This window comes from Suricata suricatta, chromosome 4, assembly GCF_006229205.1.
Source record: "Suricata suricatta isolate VVHF042 chromosome 4, meerkat_22Aug2017_6uvM2_HiC, whole genome shotgun sequence".
NCBI lineage: Eukaryota > Metazoa > Chordata > Mammalia > Carnivora > Herpestidae > Suricata > Suricata suricatta.
The window spans coordinates 146,795,441-146,817,673 of record NC_043703.1 but is presented as its reverse complement, the minus strand read 5'-3'; the positions used below and the strand labels follow the sequence as shown (position 1 = coordinate 146,817,673).

At 37.6% G+C, this 22,233-nt stretch overlaps 1 protein-coding gene across 7 annotated transcripts in view; it reads right to left on the bottom strand.

Annotated features, from left to right (window-relative positions):
* The window catches only part of ITSN2 (intersectin 2), a 138,857-nt gene that overhangs the window by 103,764 nt on the left and 12,860 nt on the right, over positions 1–22,233 (bottom strand). For 4 of the 7 annotated variants that reach the window (XM_029938202.1, XM_029938203.1, XM_029938208.1 and 1 more), the window contains exons 2-3: positions 6,174–6,237; positions 3,951–4,052 (exon numbers count right to left, since the gene is read on the bottom strand). In XM_029938202.1, coding sequence (XP_029794062.1) covers positions 3,951–4,052; positions 6,174–6,204 — 133 coding nt within the window. In that variant the 5' untranslated portion in view covers positions 6,205–6,237. Of the gene's footprint in view, positions 1–3,950; positions 4,053–6,173; positions 6,238–22,233 lie in introns of those variants that run through there. The other 3 variants (XM_029938206.1, XM_029938204.1, XM_029938207.1) reach the window with 2 other exon arrangements.

The following is a 22,233-nucleotide window of genomic DNA, read 5'->3' as shown; positions in this document are numbered from 1 at the left end:
ACACAGGTGAGGAAAGCAAAACCCCGGACCACAAAGCTAGTTGGTCAAGGTCATATGACTAAGTCACAAGTGGCAGAGCTGAGATTAGAACCCAGGCAGCCCAAACTCTGGGCAACACAGTCTCCCAATATTTATGTGGAAGAAGCTCACATTCCCTGTACCTTAGTTGCCACCTCCAAAAATTAGGAAGATTATGTAAGCTTATGGGGTTGTTGTAAAGACCGTATGTAATGTGTAATGTATCTACTCTAAAAATAACACTAATACAATTTTTAATCTATTAGATTGGTAAAATAACAATAGCTCACATTTAATAAAACTTGTCACGTATTAGGTATTTTTCTAAGAGCTTTATGTGTTTTGTTTCTAAAAGTCTCACAAGAATTCTATGAGATAACTATTATGACTATCACTGTTTGTCAGAGGAGGAAACAGAAGCATGACAAAATTAAATAATTTGCCCAAGGTGCCAAAGTTGGTAAACTGTTAAAAGACAGGATTAGAATCCATAGACTTAGTTAAGAATCTTAAACTATCTGCCCTGATGATAATTAAAAAGAAATAGACCCACAAATACGCTGTCAGTTGATTTCAACAAAGACATCAAAATAATTCGATGGGGAAAAGATACCCCTTTCACTGAAACATGCTCAAAGAACCAGACATCCACATGTACCACAAACGAACAAACAAACAAACAAAAAACCCAACCAACAAACCAAACCACCTCAATCCTGTACCATATACCATTAGAGTTAACTCTAAATGGATCATAGAACAGGAGCCAAACTATGAAACTTCTTGAAGAAACCAAAGAAGAAAATTTTTGTTGACTTTGGATTAGGGAATGACTTTTTAAGGCACCAACTACCCAAATGATTTAAACTTTTCGTTAAGTTGGACTTCTCCAACTTATTTCTCCAAATATTTGTAAAACAATAACATGTACGCAGCGCATATAAAGAACTATTCAACTCATTAAGACAATCCCTGTTCCCCACCTCAAATAACGGGCAAAAGATTTGGACAGACATACTGAAAATACACAGATGGCAAAGAGCATGTGACACGATGCTAAATGTCACTCATTATCAGAGAAACGCATATTAAAACTACAGTAATACCGCACTGAGTGTGAAGTCTGTTTGAGATTCTCTTTCTCTCTCTAAAGTTAAAAAAAAAAAAAAACTACAATAGGACATTGCTCCATGCCTACAGAATGCCTGAAATTTTTAAAAAAATTTGTTGGCAATGATGCTGAGGAACTCAAACTTTCACATAACTGCTGATGGGGAAGGAAACGATTTAGAAAAAAAGAGTCTGGCAAGTTCGTAGGAAGTTAAATACACATTTCCCTTTGCAACCCAGCAATAAACTCCTAGGTATTTACCTAAGACAAATGAAGACTTTTTCCAAATAAAAATCTGTCCTCTGATGATTACAGCAGTTTTAGACTTTTGGTTTAGACACCAAAACCTGGAAATGACCCAGAGGTGTTCTGCAGATGAACGTATAAACAACTTGTGGTACACATTTACACAATGGAATTCTACTCAGCAACAAAAGAATTTCATTTATATGACATGCTGGAAAAAACATAACTGCAGGGACAGAAATCTGACCAATGGTTGCCAGTGGCAAAGGAGGGTGGTGGCACAAACTTGCAGGGGATGGAAATGTTCTGTATCCATATTTACGTGACTGTATACATTTGTTAAAACTCATCAAACTATATACTTAAGAAGGGTGAATTATGCCTCAATAAACCCAACTTAAAAATTAAAATAAAAATACAGCCACTAATTAATATATGCTTGCTACATGGAAGCTACTAAATTCATTTCCTTACTTAATCCAATCCCAGGAACAGTATAATTAAGGAGAAGTCAGAGCATTAAATTCTTTCTCAGGCTCTTTCCCTTTCTGGTAAAGGTACCCTTGCCAGAAAATACTGAGAGCGAGGCTTTTTAGTCAGAAAGCGTAAGACTATTTTGAGTCTGGAGAGTCTGGTTAGGAAGGCCCGAGCTGCTCTCACGCACCAGTGCTCAGCCCCCGAGAGCGGCAGGCTGCTTCCTAAGACTGCAGAGGGCTCCGGGCACCAGGAGAGGCTTTCTTACGTCCACGATCTCCTCATCTCTCCTTGGCTACCTGTCTTCACAGTGGCCAACGCAACCTATCTGATTTCTTGTTCAGTTCTTCATTACTCCAACCCGCAACCCTTCCACCTTTGTTTAGATTCGGTCAAAAAACATTCATGGGGCACCACTGTGATCAAGGACTACGGGTACAAAGATGAATAAAATGAACTCCTTAAAAGAGCTCAGAGACTCCTTTAGCCAAAAGAATCACATACAACAATCACGATTAAATATTATGATTAATGTCACTTACAGATTAAAAATGTTCTAAAGCATTATGAAAAGGAATAATTAAAAAAAATTTTTTTTTAATGTTTTTTATTTATATTTGAGAAACAGAGAGAGACAGCATGAGCAGGGGAGGGCCAGAGAGAGAAAGACACAGAATCTGAAGCAGGCTCCAGGCTCTGAGCTAGCTGTCAGCACAGAGCCTGATGCGGGGCTCAAACCCATGAACTGTGAGATCATGACTTGAGCCGAAGCCAGACACTTAACCGACTGAGCCACCCAGGTGCCCCAAAAAGGAATAATTTTTAAGCAGAATTTAAATAATCTTTAAATGTGGGCACTTCCAACAAATGACATTAAAATGAAAGATATTAATGCACTAAAAATTTCACAGAAAATACAAGTTAAATAGAGGTAAGAAAACTAGGAAATCCATGTAACTCAAAAACAATTTTAGAATACTTGATCCAATTCTGGCTTTCTTAGAAAATATGCTAACAGAATCTTTTAAAGAGCCAACAGTTTATTGTTTTGAACTTCCAGTAAAACATCTCCCAATTTCATCTCTATTCCTGACTTGTAGAAAGTCAGGAAAACCTAAGGGGTTAACGTTTAATATTTCCTTAAAAAGCTAAGAACCTTTTACATTGTCTGATCACTTTAGAAATGTATTAAAATTCTATCCACTTCCCCCACTCATCACTAAATTGAGAATGTGGTATTTTCATAAAGATTTCTGTTGCTTATTCTCATCTTCTCACCTACTGGCTCTGTCAAAAATGTTCTTATGGTCTATGCTGGAGGCAAAATACACATTTATAGAACATCCACTATATGCTAAATCCCCTGCAGTAAATAGTGTCATCCCTGTTTTACATATGTGTACACACACACACACACACACACACACACACGTTCCACAAGGTTAAGTCACACAGCTGAGTAGTTAGCACTATTCTAACACTTAGTTCTGAATGTACACAATTCCAACATGTTATACCCTGCTTATAGGCTGTGAAATCAAATGAAGACTATTTCTGGGTCCAGTTCAAAATAACAGTCAAATCATAGATGCTGACCCATTACAACTTAAATCTCTAAAACACAACTAGAATGAATACTGGTCTAGATAGAACTAAAGCCTCAAATGGGACTTGAATAATAAATTCTTGGGCTGTTAGAAATGTAGACAGTACTACATATGGTTCTGTAGGCCCAATGTTATCAATTTCCTAATTACAGAAATGAAAAGACTAATGAACCCTCAAATTCTAAGAAGGTAGTAAAACTCTAAAAATAAAACGGCAGTCTTTCCAGCCCTTCGCTGTTTCTGTTCTCTCCCTGATATCCCTCCCTCCTCCCTATCTTGGACATGGCCACTGCCACAGGCTTCGGAACTCCTTCTTCCTAGAAGCAGGCTTCAGTACCCCCGGGATTTTAGGGGTGTAACAAGCCACATCACACTACAATCAACAGGCAGCAACATGAATCTGAAGTACTCTTGCTTATCACCTGATGATTCAAATATCAGGCTCTCTGTATTTACAGTTTTATTACATGTTGAAAAGCAGAAAGCAAACCTACCATGATTAAAGAAGACTCTGGCAAGGATGATTCTGCTGGTGCAGAAGACACCAGAATTAGAGTCACGAGTGGTAAAAATATGACGCACTGATCTTTTTTGCTCTGTTGAGGAGATGGGAAGTGAAGCATCAAAGAGACTAAGAAAAGAATATCTGCTCAATAGAACTTTCTGAGATGACGTAAATGTTCCGTATCTGTATCCCACACCATTTCCAACACAATGGCCACTGGCCACATGCGGCTTTTAGAACTTTAAAGGTGGTTATGTGACTGAGGGACTGAATTTATTTAATTTTTATTAATTTAAATTTAAGTTGAAATAGTCACATGTAGCTAATGGCTACTAACTATATAGGCAGCACAGCTCCGTGAGAACCAAGTAAGTCTAAAGTCTGTGGTTAGTCTTGGGATGATAAACCAGGGCAAAATATGAGAAACTAAAAAGAAGTGTTTAGACACACAGCTTGGTCTAGGGCACTTAGAGACAAATTCCAACAGTACAGGGCATCAAAAAGATTTTACACCTTCTAAAATTGAGGATTTACTAGGAGAGCAAACATTGCTCCTGAAGGCTTTGTGCTATATACGTGGATGCCTCTTCTGATAAGCTCTTAAACTCTGAATTGCACTTTGCTTAGATACATAAAAGATTATCTTCAATTTTCAACTACAGTATAACCTAAATGGGAGGATACCACATTCTACATTTGTTAACAATTCTTCAGAAGTTTTAAAAAATTACTACCTTTATTCCTATACACCACTCATAAATTATTGTCCAACATTTGTCCAATTTTATTCATTCTTTTATATATAATGCAATGAGCTGCAAGGTAGATACATAAATGTTAAGGGAAGGGAAGAAACAGAACAAAGTAAGACTGGGCCTACACTGTTTTCTTTCATGTTCATTTTATTTACAATACTCCTTAACACTTTGGTTGAAGTTTACAATTAAACTATGTATTTAATAAAACTCCTTTGTATAGTGAACAGAAATCCTCAAATTTGGGAAGAGCACATTACTACTATAATTATTACCCTGATTCTATACTTTTGTTTATCCCTAATTATGGGGGAAAAAATCCCATTATTTAATTTTTAAAAACTGTCTGTGGCATCAAATAATCTTCATAATCCCACACCATTTCCAGCAATATTCACACTGATCTTTAATTAAGAGTTCTGAAAAGGCAAAAACACAAAACAAAACCTTTATCTAAAGTTCATTCTTACTCAACACTGAATTCTTCCACAGAGAATTTAGTTTTACTTTTTACACAAATAATTCATTTTTCCAAAACTTTCCTAAATCTCACAAGGTCAATCCTGAGTCTTAAAACTTTAGATACACAACATGTATTTTTGTTTTAATGATGTGCTTAATTTGGCCCTTTGACCGAAAATGTGTTTTTTTAAAAACATAGTTGATCAAATACTTAGTGGTAACATTAAAACAGAATTGCGTTTTGCAAGTGCTAGAATTTGTCATTATGCTTCTCTCTTTTTTCCCCTAATGATCTTTAATGTGACTGCTTTCAATTTAAATGTTAAAGAATTACTGACTAGACTATTATTTTGTATTTATAACTGGCTAATGAAATTTATCTCAAAATTAAGAAGTTTGCATCTTAGATTTCTTTAGCAATTTAAAAATATAATGCATATTTTCAATTAATTCTAAGTGACATACATCGTAACTTAATACTAAGGGTGAGTCAATTTGTATTTGGGAAAAGAATTAAAAGTAGAATCAGAAAAGCAGCTTTAAAAACTTTGTTACTGAAATTACCTAAACATTTTCTTTAAAAATGTTTCATATTAAACAATTACGTGGGTAGGCATACACAATCCTTTATAGAAGGAAAACTTAATTAAATGTATTGATTAATAAATGAATCTTTATTGGCTCGATCAGTATGCAATCATCCCAAGCTACGGAAAACACCTTTGGTGCTCTTCACCTTAGAGCACTCTGCTTCTGTCCTCCCGTTCTGTGCATCAAACACAGAATACCTTTAGCACACATGCTTATACTGAGTCACAGGATTAACTGCAGTGTTCTGAAGTCAACTATCAAGACATTTTCAATAAGAACACTTTAAGTTTTGCATTTATCAGCTTAAGGAAAAATATCAAAACGAGTATTTTATAACCTCTACCAAGAAAACCCCCCAAACCCCCAAAACCTCTTTATCTTGCCACAAGCACAAAGCGGCTTACCATTCATAGCTGTGGGAAACTGAGCCATCATGGTCCTGAATCTTCCTTGCTAGCTCTCAGCCATCTGCAACATAAAAACAGTGTGCCATTAATAATACAACAAGGGCAGGTCGGAGCTTTAGTGCACCAGCTCAGCAGTGGGGGTGTCTGTCCCCTCCAGCTCACACTTCCAGCGGAAAACAATGCAGAGCGCCTGCCGCTGCTGAAGGGCAGGATTTACACTTGGGGAAGGATAGGGGACTTTGCCGGGAAACGGTGCTGCCTTTTAAAATAGAAGCATTTATAAGAAAAACAGTCACATATGTCATAGAAAATACTGAATAAAGAAACTGTTGGCATGAACCAACTTTGTAGAAATTAGCTTGGGAGAAAGAAAGGTTGTTCTAACGAGGCAAGATGTTATTTCAGAGAAATCAACTGTATAAATTAAGTGTATGTAACGACATGGAAACCAAAATATTCTTTTCTTAAAAAAATCCCAAATATATTTGAAATATATCCAAAATAAATGTAGCACAGAGTTCTACAGGCTTATAAAAATTATCCAGAATTACTACAAAATATATGTTTATCTAAACATAACTAAATGTACTAGGGAGAGAAGTAACTTTGGAAATTAACAGCTGTGATTTAAATCCCAACTCTGCTGTTTTCCTAGCTGTGACTATGAGAGAATTATTAACCTTTCTGAGTCTCAGATTCCTCATCTATAAAAAATACTGTACAGAAGAGTTTTTTTTTTTAAGTATTAAACATAACTCAATACACTGCCGGACACAGTGAGTGTTTGATAAATGCTCACTATTTTGCAAACACCCAGGAAGGGAGAGTGCAGTATAATTTTGAACCCTGAATCCATTATTTTACTATGAATAAATTCAAAATTCAAAATTTATTCCACAAATGTTGAGGGTAGGACTGGTAAGGGAGAGTGAAGATCAAGCAAATTTATAATAATGTATTTAGCAATTAAAACCATCGATTATAACATTGTAGGGAAACGTCACTATATTAAAAGACCATTCAGCAGCTCTTCGATTTACCCAAACCATTTAAATATTAGCATTTTTAGAAGCCCAAAGAAAAATGTTTGCACAAGCCATTGGGACAAAGAAGTCATACAGAGTTACACATCATGGTGGAAGGGATCACTGGAGAAGCTGGCTAACCAGCTGGCAAGAAGCGCTACAAGGTACTATATCTTAGTGACTGCAGTGCTTGAAGAGATATATAACTGTATCAGTATTACCACCAAGTTAGTCACACTACAGAAGATTGGTATATAAATCCAATGTACTGATTTACAAAAAGAAATTTAATAGCTAAGAAGCTAAGAAAAATAACAGTAGTCTTTCTTCCTATAGAGCAAACTATAAGGTCTACTAAAGGTCAACCATACCACTGTGTGGTGAGCAAAGGGAGTTGACTGTGATTAGAATGCTTAATGCTATCAGGTACTGACAGGCTGATACCTTTTACCTACACAACAAGAACATGCAAGGAGTGCCCAATAGGGATGGTTAAATCTCCAATAATGTTTTGAATGGTACTGCCAACTTTACTCTTGACTCCCAGCTTTTCTGTATGCTACCATCCTCCCTCTTAAAGTATACAATCTTTCTTTAGAAAGTTAGTTCTTTCTTTAGTACAGGTCCTAAAGGAAACCATCAACACAACTAAAAGACAACCTACTGAATGAGAGAAGGTATTTGTGAATGACATATCTGATAAAGGGTTAGTTTCCAAAATATATAAAGAATATATAAAACCCAACACCCAAAAAAACAAATAATCTAATTAAAAATGGGCAGATGAACAGATATTTTTCACACACACACAAAAAAAGATGGTCAACAGACATGAAAAGATGCTCAATATCACTCATCATCAGGGAAATGCAAGTCAAAATCACAGTATCACCTCGCACCTGTCAGAATGGCTAAAATAAAAAACACAAGAAACAACAAGTGTTGTTGAGGATGTGGAGAAAAAGGAACTCTCTTGCACTATTGGTAGGAATATGAACTGGTGCAGCCACTATGGAAGACAATACGGAGGTTCCTTAAAAATTAAAAAGAGGAATAGCATATGATCCAGTAATTCCATTAATGGGTACTTACACAAAGAATATGAAAACACTAATTTGAAGAGATATATGCACCCCTATGTTTACTGAAGCATTATTTACAATAGCCAAATTATGGACGTAGCCCAATTGTCCATTAATAGATAATGAATAAAGAAAATGTGGTATACAAATAAAATGCAATGCTACTTAGCCATAAAAAAGAATGAAATCTTGCCATTTGCAACAAGTGAAATAAATGCTAAGGAAATAAATCAGAGAAATACAAATAACATATGATTTTGCTCATATGCAGAATTTAAGAAACAAAACAAAGAAAAAAAGACAAATTAAAAAGCAGACTCTTAATTCTACAGCACAGAGGGTACGAGAGTGGATGGGATGTGGGGGTGTGTGGAACATGTGCAGTAGTTGAAGGGGATTAAGAGTTCACATAACATGATGAGCACTAAGTAGTGTATAGAGTTGTTGAATCACTATATTGCACATCAGAAAGTAATATAACACTCTATGTTAACTTTACTGGAATGGGGAGGGGACAAAGGCTTTACTGCAATGGAGCTTTAAACCTGCTACCACACTTAGACTTTACCTGTCACTATACTCTTCTTAGGTAGGAGGAAATTTTACCTATAGGTACAAGTTATTTTTCTCTTCACCCTTTTCTCAAAGGTAATATAAAGTTCAGATACTGGAGTTGTCTACTACACATGGATTAAAAAAGTAGTACCTAATCCATGGTGGAGTAGTCAAGAACTCACTTAAAAGGTAAGAATTAGTTATAATTGTAACATTAAGAACACTGAATTTGAACCTGTAGCTCACAGGGAGTTTTAAAAGGTTTTAAAGAGAGGGGCACAGATTTCACTTAATCAAAGGTGAAGAAAATACCAAGCCTACATCAGGGAAATCAGTTAGGAAAGACATGAAAACAGCAACTGGCACCTGATCTAAAATAGTGACAGACAGATGGGGCATCTGGGTGGCTCAGTCAGTTAAGCATCTGATTTTGCCTCAGGTCATGATCTTACGGTTCCTGAGTTCGAGTCCAGCGTCAGACTCTGTGCTGACAGTTCAGAGCCTGGAGCCTGCTTTGGATTCTGGGTCTTCCTTTCTCTCTCTGCACCTCCCCAACTCATGCGCTGTGTCTGTCTCTCTCTCCCTCTCTCTCTCTCTCTCTCTCTCTCTCTCAAAAATAAACAAACATTTGTTTAAATAATAAAAATAAAAAATAAAAAAATAAAATAGCGACAGATGGAACAGAACAGATAGGATGAACTGGAAAAAAATGAAGGATTTAAAACAGGTAGAACTCAGCAACTCATTATATATGAAGGGCTATGAAATAAAAGGAATCAAAGAGATGAGTCTCAGAATTTGTCTGAGAGACTAGGTGAACTGTGGTGTCACTAATTTAAAAAAAAAGTGAACACAGAAGAGGAGGTCTCATAAATCAACATAGAAGGTAAACTTCCTCAACATAGAAATTCTACAAAAAGTATACTACTTTTACGTCCTTATTTTTAAATTATCATCAGTAATGTTAAGCCAAAATCAGTTACATGCCTGCAAAGAATCTATTTACTTACAACTTCCTGCAAGCAGCAGGTCAACTTAAATTTTTTTTTAATGCTTTTTATTTATTTTTGAGAGACCGAGAGAGACAGCTGGAGCAGGGGAGGGTCAGAGAGAGAGGGAGATACAGAATCTGAAACAGGCTCCAGGCTCTGAGCTAGCTGTCAGCACAGAGCCCGACGCGGGGCTCGAACCCACGAACCGTGAGATCTGACCTGAGCCGAAGCCAGATGCTTAACCGACTGAGCCACCCAGGCGCCCCGCAGCAGGTCAACTTAATGTTGACACATGTGAAGGGGAGAAGGAAAACATACCAGAGAGGTCTTCCAACACATAGGTCCACACACATAGATCTATCATGTACATAAATTAGGGACAGCTAATTCTTTCCTCTTGGTGTAACCCTCTCAGGGGAAGAAGAAGTAATCAGCATCTCCCCCAGCTACGTGCCTGCTGCCAGTTTCAGGCATGTGTGAGTGGAGTCAGCATCCAACTAACACCTGTCTCTAGTTCTTAAAAGGGGTAACATGTAATGATGGGCAATCTTGGCAATTTTTAGTTATCATGTATTTAAAACATTGTATTAATTACCTATGGCTTCAGGATATTCATGTGGAGACTTTCCTGCACATTATACACAGAGATCTACCATCTTAGACACCACAAACACAAACACGGGTGTGGTGGATGGCAGGCACAAGGCAAGGAAGAAAGCAATGGATTAATACAATGCAAATACCTCTTGTAGAAAATGCAGGAACTATGTTCACACTAAGGCAGAGAAAAGTAGAAATGTTTCAACAGGAGCAGGAAATCCTTCTTTAAAATCCAGAGGGGGGAAAATTGTAGCCATTATGAGTTAAGAATAGGTTGGATTTTTTTTGTCTGTTTAGAAGAACAGAATTTTAGAAGGAAACAATCACAGTAATTATTTAGTCCAAAACCCTCAATTTTCAGGATGGGAAAACTAAGACTTGCACGAGCTCATAGAGTTAGTCAGCAGCAAAATTGGTCCCAGAAACCACATCTCTTCTGTTGAATGCTCAGGACATAAGAGTTTCCCAACTCACCTGACTATATCACTGGGGATACTTAGTAACCTAGAGACTCCCAGGTGCATCACTGGGAGATTATGGGAATAAAGGCATGAACCTCCTAAAATGGTCTTTCTGCCTTGAGACCCTTCCAGAAAGAAGCTACCAGTTTTTTTTTTCTTCCACAATACCTACTAATGCCCTTCTCCTGATAAAATTATGTCACAATTGCAAGTTCACGCCCAAATTTGTTAGTATGAAATATGAACCATGATTCAGAATCTCACCTCAGTCTACTTTACCACATTCATCTCTAGACACACCCCTTGATTCACATGTTCTAAGCACATCAGCTTTTGAGGGGAGGGGGAGCAGTGATGCTTTTCTCACCCCCTTATTTCTCTGTAAAGACCTACTCTCTCTGTCACATTTACCATACCTCCTTCTCATTCTTCAACTCCCAACTCAAAGGCCACCTCTTCTCTGAGAGACGTGTGCCCAGTCAGTCATGGTCTCCTAGGCTGTCCACAGTAACCCCATTTCTCATGCTGTATTTCAATTTCACGTGTTTCACTTGTTCTGGGCAGAGACCATTTTTTATTTAGGCCTAGTGCCTAAAACAGATCTCCCAGAGAAAATGCTCAATAATAATTTGCTGAACAAATGAACTGGGTAAATGAGTCGTATGGGTAAGATAAACAAAAACATAGCAAGGGACGCATGGAGAGAGGCATGTGGAACTGAATACACAGAAGAGAAACTGGCGACACAAATGATTTCCTTGAAACCCTGCAGGCCTCAGAGCTGCGGCTTTTAGAGCAAACTGTTCCTTGCAACGTCCCTTTCATATTTGTTTTTTCTTTTAAGTATGCTTCTGGACATTACGTTTTATTGCCCATTGAATTCTGATTTTATATTGGGATAGGAAGGAAGGCTTGGGTTTTTCAATTCTACTTTGAATCCTGCTGGTTAGCTTAAGTAAATGCGACTTAAGGCCTGCTATTCAAAAGGAAGATAATCAAGTCCCTGAAGGCCTATCTCATAAAACTTTCTCCAGTGCCTCCTCCACTTCATGCGCTATGTACATAGAGCCAACTCTCCAAACTTACTGATTAGTTGGGAGATAATGTTCCTTCCTTGTCTGATTCCTAAGGAGACCAAGGTCAGTCCCACAAGAGAATGATTGAGGCAAAATTACCTACTTCTTTATAGTTTCTGCAGTAAGATGAAATTTACAGAGTACATATATTCTCTACACCTGTTCTCTATCCATCCCTTCTTTCATTCATCCATTTATATATTCATCAAACATGAATAGTCACTATAATAAAAGGACTTGAAAGATGTCATGAGAACCCAGAGGACAGAACTAACACTCCTTGAGAGGTAAATTAAACTAGGACACATATTACAAAGGAGATAATGTAAGAATGACCTATCATAAGGTCATTGACAAAGTAAGTGGGTCCCATACATGTTCAGAGCAAAAGACACTAGACAGGTACGTCGATAGGCACTGATACAAAGAAAGGAAAAGTACCTGAATCTAACAGAAGGACTGGTTAAAAGGAAAGTACACAGCAAGTATCACAGTAAAGCCTTTCCTATTCAAAGACAGTGTGATGTGAAAGCTATGTGATTTCAAAAAACTCACATAATCTTAAGTGTTAAAAAAGACCTTAAAAAAAGCCCAGTAGATATGGGGCGCTTGGGTGGCTCAAGTCGGTTAAGTATCCAACTTTTGCTCAGGTCATAATCTCACATTTGTGAGTTCAAGTCCCACATCAGGCTCTGTGCTGACAGCTCAGAACCTGGAGCCTGCTTCAGATTGTGTCTCCCTCTCTCTCTGCCCTTCCCCTGCTCATGCTCTGTCTCTCCCTCTCCCCAAAATAAACAAACATTGGAAAAAAAAAACCTAGTAGTTTTAAATTTTGCTCCTTCCAGTTCTAGAAATTTCAAAGCGATACAACTGAGGTAGGGTAAGGAAGAAAAAAGGAGGGCTGGGAAAGGATATCATGTTCAATGAAAGTAGCTCTGTTTTTGTGTTTTACATACTGAGGCATCTCTATAATATTTTACCTGATGATTAAAAAAAAAAGAGTTAAACATCATATTGAATTCTATCCCCTTAATTTTAGAAACAATTAAAGAGAAGCCAAATAGATTCAGTGACTTGCCAAGACCACACAATTTAAGGAACAAAGTATGCCATGCTAATGATTTTGAATTTCACTGTGCAAGTCAGAGAGAGCCAGTATTTGAAACACAGTATATGTTCCAGCTAGAGACCCAAATTTGGTAGTCACCACGGACTAGGAATAGGTGTCTTGATGTCAGTGAGTGACTTTATCCAGGCATATATAAGAAGCATATATAAGAAACAAGAGAAGAATCTGATCTTTTAAGGACAGAGGAAGCTAATTCTGAAAATACAGCAACTGAACTGGACTTGAGTATCTTGAGACAGGGACCCCAGTTATGAGGTGACTGGCATAATTCAGATGGTGTGAATCTGAATGTAGACAATAGAGAAGAGGCATTTCCAAGGTAGAGTGGATAGCATTTTCTGATCAGCTAAATGCTGATGAAAGAAGACTATCAAGATCAGTTTCTATTTTGAGTGATGGTAGGGTGGTAATAACCAAGACAGGAGCTCTAAGAAAGTAGAAATCTGGATATTAGATTTGGGGGATGGGCAAAAAAATGTTCAATTTTCAGCTTACCTAATCTGACATACCTATAAAAACACACAGGTGGAAACACCTAAGGGACAGTGAGGTTTCTGTCCAGGCTGCAGACCCGGATTTGACAGTTCTCAGGGATTAGGAACAGTTGTACACATGTCAGTGAATGACATTATCCACAAAAAGCATGTACAGGATTCAGGAGAACAGCAGAAAAGAAGTCACGGAAAAGGAGAAATCAGGATATATAAGGGAAGTGTTTCAAGGAGATGAGGGTCATAATTGTCAAATGTCACAGAATCAAGACTAAGCCATTGGTTTTGGCTATCTGCTTGGCAGCAGTTCCAGGGCACGGAACTGGCTGTAAAAGTCAAACTGAAGCAAACGAGGCAGTAACTGGGAGGCGAGGTGCAGGTGACTTAAGAAGGACAGAGGAAAAAAGGGCCAGAGGAGAGATAAGAGGCTTTAGAAAAGAGGCAAGGTTAGAAGGCTTTCCTTTTAGATGGGAGAACAAGACTATTTTTAGAGGAAGAGGGAGAGATTTAATTTCCAAAAGGAGGAGGAAAGGAGGTTACCTAATAATGGAAGCTGGAGTCCAGAGAAAGTAGCCAGCTCTGGAGTATAAAGCAAGAACATGGGGCAGACAGTTCTGGCTCTGGGAATATGGGACAAGAAAGATACATAAGGATGAATAAAGATACATATAGGCTTGGAAGCAAAAGGAAAAGGAGTTGAGAAAATATAGCTTTTCTTTACAACCCTTTTTTCTCTCTTCTCTTTGGGCCCAGACAGTCCAAAGGGCAGGGATGAAAACAAACTCTTTGATCTCCTGGACCCCTAGGTGTCTACATACAAATTTCTCTTCTCTTCAAGCAACAATAGAAGGTCACATGAAAATACGTTTGTTCCCATGAATCAACTAGGTATGCACATTTCAGCTTGTGTTCAATTAGCTTATGCCTTACACATGGAAACATCTGTTACATGAAGGAATGTGGGAGAAAAACATCCTAGGCAGATGTAATTGCATGTGCAAAAGCAGAGTGAAGATGGGATGTCTGGGTGGCTCTATCAGTTAGCCTCTGACTTCAGCTCAACTCATGATCTCATGGTTCGTGGGTTCAAGCACCGCATCAGGCCCTCTGCTCTCAGCACAGAGCCTGCTTCAAATACTATCTCCCTCTCTCTCTCTCTTTGCCCCTCCCCCATTCATTCTCCCTCCCTCCCTCCCTCTCTGTCTCTCTCAAAGAAAAATAAACATTAAAAAAAAGGCAGAGTGAAGAGGGTGGTCTGAGAAAACAGGTGGAAGCTTACTGATATGAAATAGTGAAGAGCTTAACAACACAAGGAACTGTAACAATAGCAGTAAAAATATGTACAATAATAATACATAGCAAACATATATGAAAAACCCACAATTAATACCACCTCAATGGGGACAAACTGAAAGCTTTCCCTCTAAGGTCAGGAACACTCTAACCTCAGCAACCAGACACTTAAAAAGAAATGAAAGGCACACAAATTGGCAAAGAAGTAGTCAAACTTTCATTCTTCACAGATAACGTGATACTCTACATGTAAAACCCGAAATACTCCACCAAAAAACTGCTAGAAGTGGTATGTGAATTCAGCAAGGTCTCAGGATATAAAATCAATGTGCAGAAATCGGTTGCACTTCTATACACCAATAATGAAAGAGCAGAAAGAGAAATCAAGGAATCAATTCCATTTACAATTGCACCAAAACCCATAATATATATCTAGGAATAAATTTAACTAGAGGTAAAAGATCTGCACACTGAAAACTTATGAAATAAACTGAAGACACACAAAAAAAATGGAAAAACATTCCATGCTCATGGATTGGAAGAACAAATATTGTTAAAATGTCAATACTACCCAAAGCAATCTACACATTCAATGCAATACCTATCAAAAATATCATCAGCATTCTTCACCAAGCTAGAACAAACAATCCTAAAATTTGTATGCAAATAGAAAAGACCCTGAATAGCCAAAGCAATCCTGAAAAAGAAAACCAAAGCTGGAGGCATCACAATTCCAGACTTTAAGCTGTATTACAAAGCTGTAATCATCAAGACAGTATCGTGCTGGCACAAAAACAGACACTCACATCAATGGAACAGAATAGAGAACCCAGAAATGGACCCACAAACGTGTGGCCAACTAATTTTTGACAAAGCAGCAAAGAACATCCAATGGAATAGAGACAGTCTGTTCAGCAAATGGTGTTCGGAAAACTGGACAGTGACATGCAGAAAAATGAACCTGGACGACTTTCTTACACCATACACAAAAATAAATTCAAAAATGGATGGAAGACTTAAATGTGAGATAGGAAACCAAACCACCAAAATCCTATAGGAGAAAACAAACTACAACCTGAGGTCAGCTCAACAGCAGCTCAACAGCAGCAATTTCTTACTAGACATGTCTCCAGCCAGAGGAAAAGGAAATAAAAGCAAAAATGAACTATTGCATCCTCATCAAGATAAAAATCTTCTTCACAGCAATGGAAACAACAAAACTAACAAGTGAATGACAGAATGGGAGAAGATATTTGCAAGTGAAATATCAGATAAAGAAAGGGTTAGTATTCAAAATATAAAGAACTTATCAAACTCAACACCCAAAAAACAAATAATCCAGTGAAGAAATGGGCAGAAGATATTAGACACTTTTCCAAAGAAGACATCCAGATGCTAATAGACACATGAAAAAATGCTCAACATCGCTCATCATCAGGGAAATACAAATCAAATCCACAATGAGATACCACCTCACACTTGTCAGAATGGCTAAAATTAATAATTCAAGAAACAACAGATGTTGTTGAGGATGCAGAGAAAGAGGAACCCTTTTGCACTGTTGGTGGAAATGCAAACTCGTGCAGCCATTCCGGAGAACAGTATGGAGGTTCCTCAAAAAATTAAAAATAGAACTACTCTAGGACACAGCTATTATACTACTGGGTATTTATCTAAAGGATACAAAAATGCTGATTTGAAGGAGGTACAAGCACCCCAATGTTTATCAACAATAGCCAAATTATGCAAAGAGCCCAAACGTCCATCAATTAATGAATGGATAAAGAAGATACAGCGTGTGTGTGTGTGTGTGTGTGTGTGTAGAGAAGATACAGTGTGTATACACACACATGACAGAATACTACTCAGAGATAAAAAAAACAATGATATCTTGCCATTTACAACACTGTGGATGGAACTTGAGTGTATTATGCTAAGCAAAATAAGTCAGCCAGAGAAAAACATGATTTCACTCATATGTAGAACTTTTTAAATGTTTATTTTTGAGTGAGAAAGACAGAGTACAAGTGGAGGAGGGGCACAGAGTGAGGGAGACACAGAATCTGAAGCAGGCTTCAGGCTCTGAGCTGTCAGCACAGCACCCGACATGGGGCTCAAACTCACAAAACACAAGATCATGACCTGAGCCGAAGTTGGACACTTAACCAAGTGATCCATCCATGTGCCCCCACTCATATGTAGAATTTAAGAAACTCAACAGATGAACATAGAGAAGGAAAAATAAGATAAAAACAGAGAAGGACGTAAACCATAAAAGACTCTTAAATACAGAGAACAGTTGGTGGAGGTGAAGTGGGTGGGTAGATGGGGTAAATGGGTGATGAGCACTAGGAGGGCACTTGTTGGGATGAGCACTGGGTGTTCTCTGTAAGTGATGAATCACTGGGTTCTACTCCTAAAACCAATACTACACTGTATGTTTACTAACTTGAATTTAAATAAATTTTAAACAACAATAATAACACCTAGCTGATAGAAATGTAAATTAGCACAACTATTTAGAAGGGAATTTGGAAAGGTACTCATTTATAGCCTGCCCTTCTTCCAAAAGAATTAAAGCTCCAGAAAAAATATAAAAAACATTAAATAAAAAAAAGTAGATGGGTAAATGATGGTAAACAGAAAATAGGTGATGACTTATACTTTTAGCTTTTGCATATATGAGACACTTTTCATAAATAAAAGTTGAAAAAGAAAATTAGTTTTGACCTTCACACATCTGACTTGACCACCAGCTCTCCTTCACTGCTGACCCCTACAATCATCAGGGCAATTCCTTGACTGCTTTACCTTCCACCTCACTATCCCCTCTCCAACATTATTCCCATACTTCTTGGTGAGGTCAATATCCACACAGATGATCCCGCCCACATCCTGGCCTCCAAGTCTCTGACCCCCTGTATACCAAACATCTTATCCTCCATCTTACCTCGGTCAGGCACTCCCAGGTCATACCCCAGGCCTTCTTATCACTGAAGACTGCACTCCTCTGGAACTCACTTGAAGCCTCCCCCCGCCCCGCCCCCCGCCACTCTCCCTTCACCAGAGCCTCACTCAACAGCCCACACTCTCTAGTTCCCAGACCCTGGCAATTCTTTAACCCTACCAGGACTTACACACTATTGGTCTCAGCAACTTTTCACTGTCCCTCATTCTTCCTTATGCCCTAATATTCCCCTTCCTTAGGTCCTAGTATCCCTCCTTATCCAAATAATTACCACTATTACTAAGTAACTCATTGTATACATTCTCAAGTTCACTCTCTTCTCTCCCTTTATGCTATGCATCTGGCAAAATCTCACTGCTAGACCATGGCCACCACGAATGAAGGTGCTGACAGGTGTCACTTTAAACTCTGGACACTCTTGCCTACCTGACAAGTTCATGTTTCCTTAGCCTATCTGCAAGGACCATTTCGCACTCCTCTCCCTCACTCTCCCAGACTTGTAATATGTGTCATAAAAACTTTTTATCCAGCTTGTTGCCTTTTGATTCAAAGGCATCTTTTACTACACTAACCTCTTTATTTTTATACCAAAATTTGTCAATCTTTTCCTTCATGACTACTAATTATCATTATGCTAAGAAAGCCCTGTCTCATACCACACATACCAAATATATATTTAAAAATTTATTTTTAATGCTTATTTCAGAGAAAGAGAGGGAGAGAGAGCGAGCATGAATTGGGAAGGGGCAGAGAGTGAGGAGACAATCTGAGGCAGGCTCCAGGCTCTGAACTGTTAGCACAGAGCCCCATGCGGGGCTTGAACCCAGGAGTTGTGAGATCATGACCTGAGCTGAAATTGGGACATTTAATGGACTGAGCCACCCAGCACCCCCAAATACATATTTTTAAACTACATATTTGATCTATCTGGATTTTTATTTTGGAGTGGAAAGAACAGCTATGAATCTAAATTGTTTTCTCTACTCCTCTACCATCATCACCACTTACAATGTCTAGTACTTTTTGTGAGACCATTTATGAAATCAGCTTTCCCAACTGATAAAAATCATCTCTTTTCTCATACACTATGTGTACACATAAGGCTACATTTACTTCAGTTCTGTGGGTCTTCCCATGTACTCTCATGTGAGACTTCTAATTACCATGGTATTAGAATATGCAAATCCCTATCTACCCACTATCATCCTTCTCTATCATTTTCCTATTTTCAGATCCTTATTTTATGTCTTTCAGTGGGATCTTACTCATTTAACTCTAGGTACTTTATAATTATAATAAAAATTACATATTAACTTTACATATTTTTGTAAATTGCCTTTTCATTTTGGTAAATTTATATTATTTTTTTAAGTTTTATTTTTATTATTTATTTTGAGGGATGGGCAGAGAGAAGGAGAGAGAGAATCCCAAGCAGGCTCCATGCTGTGAGTGCAGAGCCTGACATGGGGCTCCTGAGCCCAAATCAAGAGCTGGACGTTTAATCAACTGAGCCATGCAGATGCCCCTTGTAAAATTTATATTACAAGGGATGTGTCTTTTTAATTTGCCTGCCTGGCCCAGGTTTATCTGCCTCCCAAGAAACACATCAGACAGGGGAGCATCCTACAATATAACCAATACCCTTCAGGACTGTCAAAGTCCTCCAAAACAAAGAAAAGTCTGAGTAACTGTCACAACCAAAAGGAGCCTAAGGAGCCATAACAACTAAATGTATTGTGGTGCTCTAGATGGGATTCTGGGACAGGAAAAAAGGCACCAGGTAAAAACTACAGAAAACTGAATAAAGCATGAAAGTTAGTTAATAATATATGCATCAATATTGGCTGATTATAACAAATATACCATATTAACATAAGATATTAATAAATAGGTAACACTGGGTTGAAGGGTAGATGGAAAACTCTGCACCATCTGCTCAGTTTTCCTGTAAATTTTAAACATTTCAGAAAAGGCAAATACACCTATATACACATTTTTCTTAAAAAAGGCAAATACCATAAAGTAGAAAGCTTCAGGCAGAGTAAAGGTAAAACATGTACCTCTAAATCTGACAACATTCATCTAAAACAAAATACCCACTTAGCCCATTTATAGGAATTTATATTAAGAAAATAATCCAAAGAAGGAAAATAGAATGTAAAGATGCATATTACACTGCTATCAATATTAAAATACAAATGTTACTTTATCCAAGAAAGAAAGAAAGAAAATAAATTTTACTCAGAATTCTATAAATCTATTACAAATGATAATTTCAAGGTAATATCTGTGATATAAAGTAGATTTTTAAAAAATGCAAAATTCCAGAATATGGATGCAAATACTCAAAATTACATATGCACATGTCAAGGATTAGAAAAGCAAGCCTAAGGGAAAGGACCTTATCCTTGTGAAGCACCTAATACAGTATGACAGACAATACGTTTAATGTATATCCACCAAATAATAATGTTTATCACCATTTATCACCACTATTATTTATAATAGCAAAAACTTAAAACAACCAAAAAATGTGAAAACAGGAGTATGGCTAATAAATCATAGTCTACTAGATAAAAACAACACTGCCATTAATACTTATGAAAATTATGGAGTAACACAGAAAAAATATCTTCCAGGTAATAAGTAGACAAAAACCTACCCTGATTACAATTATGTAAAAATTATACATGTATGTATGTAATATATATTGATTCAAAAGCATTAGTATATTAAAGTAGTTGACTTAGGCTGAAAGACTATAAGTAAATTTTTTTCTTTCCTCTAATTTTCAAGTTTTTTTTTTAATCTCATAGGAATCGCATACCAAAAGGTCAAGCAATTAAAAACAGACCTTAGTAATTCAAAAAAGTCTATGGTAAATTTACAACTTGTCTTTCAAAAATTAGTGATGCCTTCTATGGAGTTTCTTCTCTAACACCGACCAATTCTCTGATACCAATTGGGTGTCCAACAATTCCATTCAATTCCTACACTATGTAGAGTTATGCCATCCCCACAGGTTAAAGCCTCATTTTCACAAGACCGCCTCCACTTCAGACACTAGTCACAAGTTCTGGGTCATCAGACCAGCTGGCTATAAATCAGGGGTGCCTATGATCCCCTCTCTGGATTTGACAATTTGCTAGAAAAGTTGACAGAACTCAAAGAGTGAATTTATATTTACCATTTTAATATAAAGGATTAAAATTCAGGAACAGCCAAATGGAAGAGACATGTTGGGCAAGGTATGGGGGACTGGGTAGGGAGCTCCCATGCCCTCTCCAGGCATGTCACCCTCCCAGCACCTCAATCCATCTACGAACCTGGAGGCTCTCTGAAACACTGTTCTCAAGTTTCTATAGAGCTCGATCTCCAGTGCCACCTCTTCCTAGAGGTCAGTGGGTAGGGTGGGGAGTTCCAAGCCATCTTGGTCTTTCTGGTTGTCCAGCGTCATCCCAAGGCCTAGTATCTAGAAGTACCACTCTATGTTACCTCATTAGCATACCTCAGGTATGATGGAAAGGGGGTTATTATGAATAAAAGACACTCCTATAACTCAGGAAATTCCAAAGGTTTTAGGAGCTCTGTACCAGGAACCAGAGACAAGGACCAAATATATATACCTCTGTGTTCTTTTAACACAATAGCAAATATAACCCAGAGCCTTGCTCTTGTCTATATTTTAGTCTGTTATAAACAATATTAAGTAACAAGTCTGTTTTACCAAAAGCAATTAACTAAAATTACCAATCTCTTCTCAAACCCAGCCATGCTACATCTGGTGCTAAAAACTACAAAGGAAAAATACAGTCCTCCACATACAGCCTACTGCAGAGGCCTAAGGAGACTGGCATTCAAAATCAATGCCACACCCCGGAAGGTCCTGTGTGGGAATAGTCTCTATCTGTGATTGGTAGTTTCCAATCTCAACCAAAACACAAATAGAAACAAGAGTAGACGAAAGAAAATGAAAGTAGTAGCCAATGGATACAAAAGCATTCATCCATTTTCCTATTCTATCAGGCTAATTTAAAGTTTTTTTTAAATATCAGTATGTTTCAATTACTGGGAAGTATGCTATCACTGCAGCAAAAAGAATCCTCTAAAGTAGAATGCTACAAATTACTGAGAAAGCAAATATAAAATAATAAATATGGAATGAGGATTTAAAAGCAAACTCCAAGTTCTGATGGAGAAAAACTACCACAAAACAACAAAATAGAGACACTCTTATACGGAATTAGTCATACTAAAACCAACAGTACATCCAGAAAATATCTCTGAGCAATCACACCTAAGCCAAACAAGGTCTTACTTTCCCTAAGTGTTTCAAAATCACAATTTTACAAATTCTCTTCACCAATCTCAATTCTGAGGAGTCA